At 42.3% G+C, this 12,283-nt stretch overlaps 1 protein-coding gene across 7 annotated transcripts in view; it reads left to right on the top strand.

Moving 5' to 3' along the window:
• Sash1 (SAM and SH3 domain containing 1) overlaps nt 1–11,700 on the top strand; it is a 302,233-nt gene extending 290,533 nt beyond the window's left edge. For all 7 annotated transcript variants that reach the window (XM_063233026.1, XM_063233027.1, XM_023563591.2 and 4 more), the window contains 4 exons: nt 813–926; nt 4,345–5,477; nt 6,743–6,874; nt 8,503–11,700. In XM_063233026.1, the coding sequence (XP_063089096.1) occupies nt 813–926; nt 4,345–5,477; nt 6,743–6,874; nt 8,503–8,766 (1,643 nt within the window). In that variant the 3' untranslated portion in view covers nt 8,767–11,700. The remainder of the gene's footprint in view (nt 1–812; nt 927–4,344; nt 5,478–6,742; nt 6,875–8,502) is intronic.
• The last annotated feature ends 583 nt before the right edge of the window (nt 11,701–12,283 follow it).

Below are 12,283 nucleotides of genomic sequence, written 5' to 3'. Positions count from 1 at the left end.
AGAAGCGCGGGTCCAAGACAGTGGGAGAAGGCAAAGAAGAAAGGAAACTATCACATACCAAACAACCAGAACAAAAAGTTGTTGTCACTAGGGGTGTCTGTAATACCTGTAATCCCAGCACTTGGAAGATTGAGGTGGGAGGATCATGAGTTCAAGGCCAGTTTAGATTTCCTAAATTCTAGACAGCCTAGACTACATAGTAAAATCCTGCCTCTAAAACAAAATTCTTCGTCATTGGACAGTTTTATGTAAGTTTCCAAATTTGGAGAGGTAGTGATATAAATAACTTGAAGTTCAAGTCTTATAGGTCTCTGAAAAGGACTTGGCCTAACCCATCCATGAAGGGCGTTTCTGCATTTATTCACTCTGCCCTTAATGATGGGGTCCTCACTCAGCAGGTCTGTGATACTGTCCCTGCTGCCAACACCTCCCTCTCCACAGTGGCTTCAGTCTGTTTGACTGACTTAAAGGCATTGGCATATTCCAACTGTGTGCTTTTTCCAAATTTGTCTTCATGTGATTGATACTTTACTTGAAATCTTCTGATCTCGTGAGTTTATTTTCATCTTATTTACCATAAAATAATTTGTACTCTTTTAAAGTCCAAGGCTTGAAAACATATGGCAGGCCAGGGATATAGCTCAGCAGCACACACTGACCTGGCAAGCACGAGTTTGTGAGTTCGATTCCCGGTACTGAAAAAGAAAAAGAAAACCCTGCGGCAGTAACGGGATGAAGGTGGGGCCTGTCTGACGTTGGCACTGTTGCTTTTGCTCCTCTGTGATTCCATGCCCTGTGTTCACCTTCTCCAGGTAACAGCGACCAGTCTGGGTCCCAGGAGAAGCTGCTGGTGGACAGCCAGGGCCTGAGCGGATGCTCCCCCAGAGACTCGGGATGCTACGAGAGCAGCGAGAACCTGGAAAATGGTAATGTCAGCGAGGCCCATCGGGAGCCTAGTTCAAGTTTCTGATTTCAGAAGTGTAATTGTATTAAAAGATTGATTGTTTTTCCATAATGAACCAGGTAACTAACTGTCTTTTCACCTCCAGCCCCCTTCCACACTGCTCTCCAGTTAGCGCCTGTGTTTACTCATCCTGACTGCTGTGTAAGGTTAATAAATTCTATCTGAAATACCTGCCACTATAAAACTAAATTGTTTGTCTCCTGTGCCCTTTGCTTTATGCAATAGCAACCCACATTTGAGTGTTGAGAACTGTGAGGTCCATAAGGAGAACAATTTACCAGGTAGACCATCCATCAGGGCCACACAGCAACCATATCTTATACACGCTGGCTGCAGGCTCAGTCCAGAAGCAGTTACTTTGGGAGAGGGTAGCCAAGAGGCCACTTGTCTTGTTTGTGGTTTTTCTGGCCTGACAGGCAGGAAGTAGTCAATATGGAATTCCAGAAAGCCTATTTGTCTCAGACAGGAGCAGAGTTTCCTGTTGAAATGGGTCAGGCAGGCTAAATGTCATGGGGTACCAGGGGCTCTGTAGTTTGATGTTGTGACTTCAAAATTCACATTATTATGAGATTTTAAAATGCTAGCCAAGGGCTTGGGCTGCCGCTGTGACCTAAATCTCTGTTGAACACTTAAAGGCCATTGTGGGAAAATGCCTAGGTCTGATATCATAGGAATCCCATCCCTAAGTCCATGTGTTAACATAATCATTAATACCCTGGAAAGCAACCTTCCTTAAACTGTATTTTCTAATTAATAGGTGGGTGGTAAAATCAATTTAGTGGGTCATGGGTGGCAGTTTGCTAAGAAAAATGGTGCAGAAAATATCAGTATGCATCACATAAGGTAAGGATCAGTGCTGCTAGTGTTGTTACTTACAATCTTCCAGTGGGTGTGTGAGTGTGTGAGATGGTGGATGTAAACTGTGTTTCTTACTCTGAATCATAATTTAAAAAATAGTGTGAAAGCCATTTAGAGCAACAAAATCAGGATCAAGGGGTTCAAGTAGGTGCCCAGCTTGCACACTGTAAGGAGGTGCTCAGTCCCAGGTAGCCTAGGTCATGATGAGACATAAAACCCACCTATGGTCACAGTACAACCTGAGTCACAGTAAACATCAAATCCTCAGGTACATCCAGAAGGCTTTTCTGTTAATAACCTGTGGAACCAAGAATTTTTGGAAAATTAATTCCAACTGTGTTGGATTGATAAAGATTTCACAGATCGTACTGGCATGATTTTTAGTGCCCAAAAGAATTCAGATGCACCTGCTGAAAAGTAGATTGAAGAAGATGGCAAACCATATTTTGAATTCAAGGTGAATCCAGGAATCTTTCCAATTTAGGCAGAATGGGGGATTTACATTGGAAGTGTGGCTTATGTTGGGAGGTAAAGGGAAGGAAAGCCATACTGTCGTACCTCAGTTAATGAACTGAATTCTCCTCAAGATTCTGATAGCAGAATTTACTTCATTATTCTCTTTGCACTGCATTCCTAAAATATATAAGAAAGGAGTTTTAAGAATTTGCTCTTTCAACCAATTTTTAAAATTTAATGTGATATGTTTCCTGAAGAGGTGTTTGTCTTTCTAGGAAAAAAAAATTGAACTGTGGCAAATGTAGTCAGTATTAACAAGGCTACTGATCTCTGTGTAACAACAGAATAATAACCTAATAATACCTGGCAGTTGGTGCGTGTTAGTGTAGAGCATATAGATAGGCAGTGGTCGAGGTCTCAAGTTACTATTCCTAAAGGCAGACAAACGTCATTTGACCAGTTGTGCTCTGCTGAATGCAAAATATTCCACATGCTGACATTTGCCTTGTGAGAAAGGATGGAATTGCTAATACGAAGTCTGATTGAGATGCCACTGTTCTTACCCATCAGTCTTAGGATCCTCCATATGCTTGATATGACACATTGCAGATTTTCAGTTTGGAATTAGAGTGAGTTTTGTGGAAGCTCATAAATCATAGAAGGAATCCGATTTTTTCCTTGCTGATAATGGCCAAAGCTCTTGTAATGTCACAGCCGCAGGGCTTTTCTCTTTGTTCTTTTTCCCTCATCTATGCAGCATGCATACATAGATTTTATCAAAGAATGCCTTTCATTTGTTTCAAAGTACTCATTTCCTTCTTTAGTTGAGCACCACCCAACCATTTCTCTCTCCTCCCAGTCACATCATGGCCTGAAGACTCTTGCTGCTTTATATACTGAAGGGGTAAGACAGCGTAATTGGAAGATGTCAAAATTCTAATTAAAATTTGTAGTTAAAAATGTTTACATAAGCAATAAATTAGAAAGAAAACCTTACTTTTTAGTTTGTTTGCTTGTTTTTGTTTTTGTTTCTGTACTGAGGATTGAACTCATGACCTTGCACTTGCCAAGCAGGCGCTTAAGCCACTGAGCTAGATCCCCAGCCCCTAAAACCTTACATTTCACAACATAGAGGCTTTCCAGAGATTAGAACCAGCCATATTTGTGTACCATCTAAACCTGATATAGATTTAGTATTACTTTTTTTCTGTAGGTCTGGAGTAATAGGATCATTTGGCTCAAATATTCCTTTACCTGGGGCATTCCTGTCTGGCATTTGTCAGTGTCAGAGATTATAACAAAAATGTTATTAACCAAAAATGAAACCAGGGACACTTAATTAGTGTGTGTTCACGTTACAGTGCCTGGCTCATAGACAGCATGTTCTCAGTAAAGCTTATTGAGCAGCAGTAGCAGTTAATACCAGTCAACAATCATCAAATAAATAAGTCATGTGCCTGATTGGTGGCTTCACTTATCAGGCCGACAGTTCATTTTAGCCTGGGCTTTGCTTTGCTGGGATGTAGAACTGTAGAAAGCATTTTGTCAGTGGCTTCTGACAAGATATTCATTTCAGTTTGTTTGCTGGTCTGTATCAAAGTTGCTTGGTTGGTTCTGGATAAATTTATTAAAGGGGAGTAGCTTCGAGGAAAGTGTGATTTTGAGGATTCATTAATCACTGCTTTGAAGCATCATTTATCCAAGCTCTTGAGAGGAGCCAGTCCTCTTCTCCTTTTCAACCATGACCTTGGGATATTGTACTCACCAAAAAAATTCTATGTGTGTTTGGATGATCGACCCTCTTTCGTGTTGCTTGCAGGTAGAAAAATTCATTAAGTTTAGTTTGTGCTGTTGCCTAATGCAGCATAATTTGATTATAGTTTAACTCTCCATAAGTTTTTTAGTAAGACTAAGAAATCTTTCTAAAAGTAAAAATGGGACCAAAAGAACTCTACAGCATCCATTGTGACACATGATGATTTTGTGCCCTTAGTGCAGTTCAGCGTGGGGACGTGGGATTCGATTTGCTTCAAAATGTGATTGTGAAATATTCCCTTGTGTCATAGGCAAAACTCAGAAAACTGGCCTCTTACCTGCCAAGTCGTTGACTGAGTCCAGCTTGAAGCCTTTCCACAGGAGTCAGCTGGGCAACTACCCAACCTTGCCTTTAACAAAGTCAGTGGATGCACGGAAGCAGGGAGAGGAGAGCAGGCTGGGCCTGGGTGGTACCCCGGTCACCTCCAAGCACTGTGACCCACCTTGTGTGACTGGTTTGAGTAAAAACCGAAGGAGCCTCCCGGTTTCCATCTGTCGGAGCTGTGAGACCCTGGAGGGCCCCCAGACTGTGAAAGCATGGCCCCGATCCCATTCCCTGGATGACCTCCAAGGCCAGCCTGATGCTGGAAAAGATGTGCCTACCGAGGTGACAGAAACCTCTCCTCAGATTGTACCGGAAGTGCCCCAAAAGACGTCCGCCCCCACTGCAAAGGTCCAAGCTCCAGGGCGAGATTCTGCTGCCAACAATGCCTCGCTACTGACCCAAAGCCAGAGATGCCCTGACTCTCAGAAGATGATGCCCAGGAAGGCTGAAGGCCCCCCAGCAGCCTCTCCCTGCGGTGCTTCACCTCCTCAGTGTTTGCCCAGAAACTATGAGGCTCAGCCTCCTGGAATCAGGCACAGTTTAACAAGGACGTCTCTGGAGGGTCACAGGAAAGGACATGATCTTGAAGGATCCCACCATCCCCCAGGCGTAAAAGAAGGGGTAGATACAGAGCAGAGAGTCCCTGAGGCAAGGACACCCGCAAAACACCCTTCACAGCCTCCACCTGTTCCTGCCAAAAAGAGCAGAGAACGCCTTGCCAACGGGCTCCACCTTGTTCCCGTGGGCCCCGGGGGGACCCTTCCCAGCCCAGATGCCCCATGCTTGCCAGTGAAGAAGGCCAGCCATGCTGATTGTCCCTCAGCACAGGCGTCCAGGTCTCCCCCAGGGCAGGAGCCTGGCAGCCCGTCTTGCAGCAGGCCTCCACCGTGGCTCTCGGAGCTACCCGAGAGTGCTAGCCTGCAGGAGCATGGTGTGAAGCTGGGCCCAGCGCTGAGCAGGAAGGTGTCCTGCAACCGGGGAGTGGACCTGGAGCTGCTCACTGAAGCCAAGCTACATGCCGAAGGCATTGACCTCACTGAAGAGCCGTACTCTGATAAGGTAGCAGAGGCCTGGGGTTCCGCAACCCCCATAATCTTTTTTTTTTTTTCCTATTAGGTATCCAGGGGACATGAAATCCCCACATAACTGCCCTGGAGTAGGCCGTTCTGAAAGTGCGGTGACCCGCTGCTAGTGGCTTCTTCCTGTTGGACTCAGTCCACTGATGACCAGGGACTACAGGCCCCGGTTACATGTGAACACACCTCACAGTTTTCTTATCTCTTGATTGTTTGCTTTTAATTTTTGGCAGCTGTACCTTGAGGTGGGGAGCGGTGATCAGAACCAGAACTATTTCCAAAGGCATGCGTTAGTGGGAGAGAGAAACCCAAGTCTGAGTATCCATGTCTGACTTAACATGTGTATTGAAGCATAAATGTCTCCCCACTGCTTTTCCCTGTAGACCAGCTGAGCTTACATATGACCTCCCTAAAGTACCATTGGTGGATTGCTGGGGAGGGTCATACTTTGAAAATTGCAGGACCCTGTTCAGATGTGAGACAGTGCTTATACTGTACAATTATCCATAGATAATAGGGAAGAAATGACAATGTAAAACCTCCCATTGTATCAAAAAATTTAGATCTGTATTGAAAAATCATTTCTCATTTGATGAAAAAGATAAAAAAGACCTACCAGTACCAAAGAGACTTTGCAGACAAATCAGTAATAACAGCTGGTTGGAACCACATGTGCCCCTGTGATGCATTCCTGGAAGTCCTTTTATGAGCATGAATGCCCATGGTAACATCCCCTTCCTTCTTTTCTTCTGGCTCCTTGATATTTCATGAGCAAGCTTCTTTGAAGTGAAAGTGGGGAGAGTAGTAAGGAGATGTGGCCCGCGGATGAGGCAGTACAGTCTCACAAATAAAAGGCAAACAGTGGAATATCTTTAGAGGAGAAGTTTGTCCCGGAGTGTAGGAAACTGACCTCAGCAACAGCAGATGAATTGGATTTTGCAGAATGTTCAGGTTGAGTGAGATGTAGGTGTTGGCCTGAAAAACACAGGATGATAATTTTCTGCCTTCAATACATTTCAGAAGTTAATCCTAGACCTCTGCAATATTTGGACCATAAAGACATAAATGTATTCCCTTGAAATCATCCATTCTCATTGTAAAGCATATGTATTCCTCTCAAATTTAAAATTTTGATGTGTTTTATTGTTACTATATGTCTTATCTCCTAGCTTACATTTACTGTACTTTAGAAAAAGGAAAAAAAAATTCCATGCTCCCTTTATACCCCGTATCTGTTTCTCCCCACAGCATGGCCGCTGTGGGATCCCTGAAGCCCTGGTGCAGAGATATGCGGAGGACCTAGATCAGCCCGAGAAGGATGTTGCCACCAACATGGACCAGATCCGGGTGAAACTGCTTCGAAAGCAGCACCGAATGGCGGTGAGCAGTCTGCACTTGTGCCCTCGCTTAGATTTTTTTGTGGTGCATTTAGTGACAGTGCAGGTGATAAGCAGTGACCAGGTGCTCAGTAGGGAAGGGCTGCTTTTGGCCCTGAAGGGAGAGATGCCTGGAGAGAGAGAGCAGCATACTGTTAGCCTCGAGTTGGTTGAATTTGGTTTGTGTTGCGGTGCTGGGGATTGAACCCAGGGCCCCTAGCACCTGAGCAGTCGTTCTCAGGATACCCTCAGTACCTAGATGCTATTTTAAAATACAATTTTAGATGGAAATGAAAACTATCACAATCCTAGTACCATGAAAGTCTCTAAAAATTTCTAACTAAGGGCCCCCAATTTTTCAGATAGGCAGGATAAATTCAAAAGATCTGTTATACTGCATGATTGCTACTGTTAATAACAATATATTGAGTACTTGAAAATTGCTAAGGCAATAGATTTTAACTATTTTCACCATAAACGAACATAAGTGGGGTAATGCACATGTTAAATAGCTTGATTTACCTACTCCACAATTGTTTACATTTATAGAAACATTATATACCTCAGTGTGTACAATTCTTCTCAGTATGTAAAAACCTAACCATCTCTGTGCATAAGTATAACAGTAAACACACAGTTTTGAAACTTGTTCTCAATTGTCAGATCAGGAGTTCTTTGGTATTAGCAAGTTTTCAGTGTTCTAGTGAATAAGAATAAATATTCTATGGCTTAGCCAACCCCACACTGTTGAAACATTCATGATTTTCATATTAAATATATAGTAAGGAATAGCTTTGTTAGTCAATCATTGTGCACCCCCAAGGTAATTTCTAAGGATGTATTTTCTGAAAAGGTTTCATTTCATCAATGCTGCACAAAGTCTCAAGGATTTTCATACATGTTATGTAATCACCTTCTTGAAAGATGTTACCCAGTAATCAAAAGAATGTTTTCATGGACCTACGACTTTCACACTGAGCTACACTCCCAGCCCTTTTTTGATTTTTTAAATTTAGAGACAAAGTCTGGCTAAATCTTTTTAAGTTTCCCAGGCTGGGCTTGAACTTGCAGTCTTCCTGTCTCAGCCTTCCAGGGTGCCAGAATTTGTGCTACTCTGCCTAGCTCCCAGTAGTCAAATTTAAATGTCCACTTCCCTGTGTTAGCCAATACTTGATATAATTGTGTTTCAGATTCTTTATAACTATATTGATTAAATACTCAGTTTTCTGGTTTTTACCAAAGGTGAAAATACAGTAGAAAAATCTACTTTAGAAAATCCCAGCCACTGTATATCCCTTTCATACTGTCACAAGGTTTGTCTCTGTAAATCCTTGGAGATCTCTTATTGATGAATGTAGCACAGTGAAACAAAAATAGGATATATAAATGCTTATGGTTTGGAACATGAATTGGGATTGCTCTGATTCCAGGTGCCTGCTAGAGCACTTTGCTTCATTTTAGAGACAAACTCTTTCTTCTCGTCTTGATTTTTGACTGTGACAGGACTATCACTTCCTGGTTATAATACAGTAGTGTTGTGTTTCAGTCCTGTAGCGTGTGAGCGCACACTCATAAGTAGCTCTCCGGTAGCACAGGTAGAGTCTTTAAATTCTGCTTTCTGTGTTTATCCAGATCCCAAGTGGTGGGCTCACCGAAATCTGTAGGAAGCCCCTGTCTCCTGGCTGCATCACATCCGTGTCGGATTGGCTCATCTCCATTGGCTTGCCCATGTACACCAGCAACCTCTCTGACGCAGGGTTCAGCACACTGAGCCAAGTGCCTTCTCTGTCCCACACTTGCCTTCAAGAGGCCGGCATCACAGAGGAGCGACACATCAGGAAGCTCGTGTCTGCAGCCAGACTCTTCAAACTGCCACCTAACCCTGAGACTATGTAGCCGGGCCCAACATGGACTGCCCTGGACCAGAGCCAGCCTTTCCCTGTGCTCATGAAGCTGATGCAATTCGTTCATCCTGGACAGGCTGGCTGGAACCAGAAGAAAGGCTCCCAGAGCGTGAGAGAGGAGAGAGCAGAGCACCCCGTTGTTTGTGCTTGTGCCCTTGCCCTTGTGTTGGTCACCCTGCAGGATGCCTGAGCCAGACAGGCGTAGCTAGGCCAAAGTAACAGACTCGGAAGTTATTATGTACTATTGACTGTGCTCACTTGTTCAGAAGTTAGAGCATCTGGCTGCACCGGGAAAAACAAAGTCCTGTTCTCCTTTAGATAAACAAGAGACTTTTAAATAATTGCTTTCTAGCAATCAGCTTTTATTTGCCTTAATATCAGCTTTCAAGCAGTTATCTGTAACTAGTGTCCACAACCCTGTAACCCTCATTCCAGATCTTCAGGCTAAGACTGCCATGTGACATCTGGGATGTTTTCAGCAAAATGGGCTTTTCTAATTGTCTCATCGTAACATGGCTTATTTTGTAGGGGTGATTATCAGGCACGCTTTCATCTTGGCTTTCAGTGTTTGAACTAACTACAGCCTAGTTAAAAGCTATCTGAAACTGACAAAGATATCTGTGTGGGTGTGGGTGTGGGTGTGGGTGTGGGAGGGTAGTAACTGCCTTTCATTTCAATCAGTTCAGTATTGTGCCACATCGGTCACTGTTGCAGTATTGACTTGGAATCGACCACGTCCATTGCAGACTTCAGTCATCAGCTAAGAAGAGATTGCGCTTGCAGAAAGTCATTGTAAGGTTAAATCTTTCAGAAAGCTATTTCTAAAAAGGGAAGTAGTATATATTTTAAATTTTTTTTCATTTTATAATTATCGTTACCTTTTTTTTCTTATTTAGATAATTCTTTTTGTTCAAACAGGTTCATTAGGGAGCCAAACCACACTAGTGATGTGTTAAATATTGCATATTTTCAGTTGCTTTCCAACTGATTTCAGCATATTATATCCTCTTTTACTCTCGTATCTCATTTTCTAGGAAATGGCAAATTTAGAAAATATAAGGTTCCGTTGCTTACAAAATGATTTTTCCGTCACATTCTTAATTATGAACACTATTTGAAGCATTAAATCTTATCATTTACAATAGAAGCATTTTGAACATAAGACCTTGCTCAAAAGTTCTCTAATGTTTCATCTAGTATTAAATGATTTCCCTCAGGGAAGTGGGAGAAGTGGTTTCATTAATTACAAAGCCATCTTTACATGCTTTATATATCTAGATCCATTTCTCTGAGGAAGAGGACATTCTCAGGTGATGTATTTTTTTTCCTGCATTGGTATGCATCTTTAAAAGTAATGTGTGTTTCTTTCATAATTTTACCTTCTACAAGATGCCATGTGCGGAAGTCATGGAAGGGCCAGGGATCTAGGTCGGCAGCATAGCGCCTGCTTGGCAAGCGTGAGGTCGTGAGTTTGATTCCTGAAAAACAAGACAAAAAGTGGCAATGCTGAATAAAAAGGCAGAGCTGCCAGGTTTCTATGGAATTCTTAAAAGTTACAGCAGTGTTTGTACTCTTGGGTTGTGGCAGAGCCCATGGGGCAGGTGGCAGGGCTGCAGGTCCTCGGACAGCTACAGCATTCCCTTGATGTCATTTGTGGTGAAGGTGGAGCCGAACGACAGGCTTCTCTTCTTGCTTTTGAAATGCCTTGGCTTGGCGTTCTGCAGAGTCCGCTCCTCGCTTCAGCTGAGCCGAAAGACCACGCGAAGGTCACGTTAGAGGCCACAAAGGAGAAGCAGAAATCACGTGGCGGTTTCCCAGTTTTAATTGGTTCTCAGCCTAGAACTTTCACTGAAGTAAAACTAGCACCAGAGATTCTGAGAATGTCAAACCATATTTTTATCACTCTTTGGAAATGATTGCCTTTGCATGAAAAATTAAATTCAGGGACCACAGGTACTTTTTAGCATGAATGTCTGACTTGAGGGGGCTAGGTTGTTTTTACTTTTTTTTTTTTTTTTAATTTGGATTTTTTTCCCCCATCTCTAGTGTTTGTTTGGTCTTCTTCTGTTTTAAATTTTTAATTTGGTCTAAGAAAAGCCTGAATGTGTGACAGTTGATTGAGGTGCTTTGGGGCTGCCTATGTTGTTGGAGGTAGGAGATTTTAGCAATATCCAGTTGTTATCAGTTGCATTTGATACAGAAATTAAGTAATGATAAGAATAATTGTCTTTGGAAAGCACAAAAGAAACCCAGAAAGGCAGTTTGGCTCAGGTAGGTATACGTGGCATTGTGTGTAATTTGTAACGTCACAGCTGTCTGGAAGGAAACGCAGCCAGTCCCAACCATACTTACATTCCCAAATAACTGAAAGCAAATAGCTTTTCACAGCCTTGCCTTACTCAGAGGCGCTTTTCTCTGTCCTGACCCCAGTTGTAGTTGAAATTAGAAATGATTTGTCTAGTAGAAATCAGTCCTTGACATAGCAAAGTTTGCTTTCATAACTGCAGTGAGAGAGGTCAACTCACCAAGTCACTCCTGCATGTGCGTACTATATTATGTTCAGAAAAAATATAATCGTCTGAGTCCAAGGTATCTTGATTTTAAATTGAGAAGACTGTCAAGCAAGTTATATAACAACTAACAACATTGCACTTTCTGTATATGAAATCAATATTTAAATAACTTATTTTTCTCCATTGCTGTTCTTAAACATTGTAAGTAGCTGTAATATACCAGTACCAATATGTTCTTGCAATTGCTTCAGCCCAAGAAAGCTGTGTATTGTTTTAAAAACTGTAAAAATTATCGTGATGATTCATTTAGTAAAAGGAAAGGTGGACAGAAGGATTTTCCTATGTATCAAAACTTGTCTATAATTATGTCATCTATGTACCTAGAAAAAAAGTAAATAAATTTCTTCAGCTCACATGTGTTTTCTTTGGCCGTTTCTTAGGTATTTCAGAGATGGAGGAATAGAAGTGAAGGGGAAAGTAAAATGTGTTATTAAGAAATAAAATATACTGTGAAATTATAGTTGTATATAGTTATGTTAGCTGTATCCGCACAACACACCATCTAACAAGCACCGAGATTCTCCTCGCCAATTTGTTGTGTTTTTCCCCTCCGTATGTATGGCTGAGTCATATAATCACAGCATCTCAGACCACCAGGATTTGTGAAAGTCATCTCTTCTCCAAGCCATCTTTTTCAAATGAAGACTGTGAGGCCACCTAGGTGGTTAATTTGCCCAACTCAAGTGTTCGACTAAGACAGAAAACGAAAAATGCAAGTTAGGATTTTTAGAAATTCAACTCGACAGAAATGTGTTTTCCTTGTTGGTATACCACAAGTGACACAGACTCTTTTTGGTTATTCCAGGGATCAAATCCAGGTCCTTGCGCTTGCTAGGCAAGTGCTTTCCCACCGAGCTACAGCTCCAGTCCTCAAGGAGACATTTTCATTGCGGTGAGGGCTGTCATTAAAATATTACTATGTTCACTTGGGACAAA

This window comes from Cavia porcellus, unplaced genomic scaffold, assembly GCF_034190915.1.
Source record: "Cavia porcellus strain 051 isolate PalLab524CR breed Dunkin Hartley unplaced genomic scaffold, mCavPor4.1 scaffold_22, whole genome shotgun sequence".
Lineage (NCBI taxonomy): Eukaryota > Metazoa > Chordata > Mammalia > Rodentia > Caviidae > Cavia > Cavia porcellus.
The sequence above is the reverse complement of the archived record's forward strand: the minus strand, read 5'-3'. Positions and strand labels throughout refer to the sequence as shown.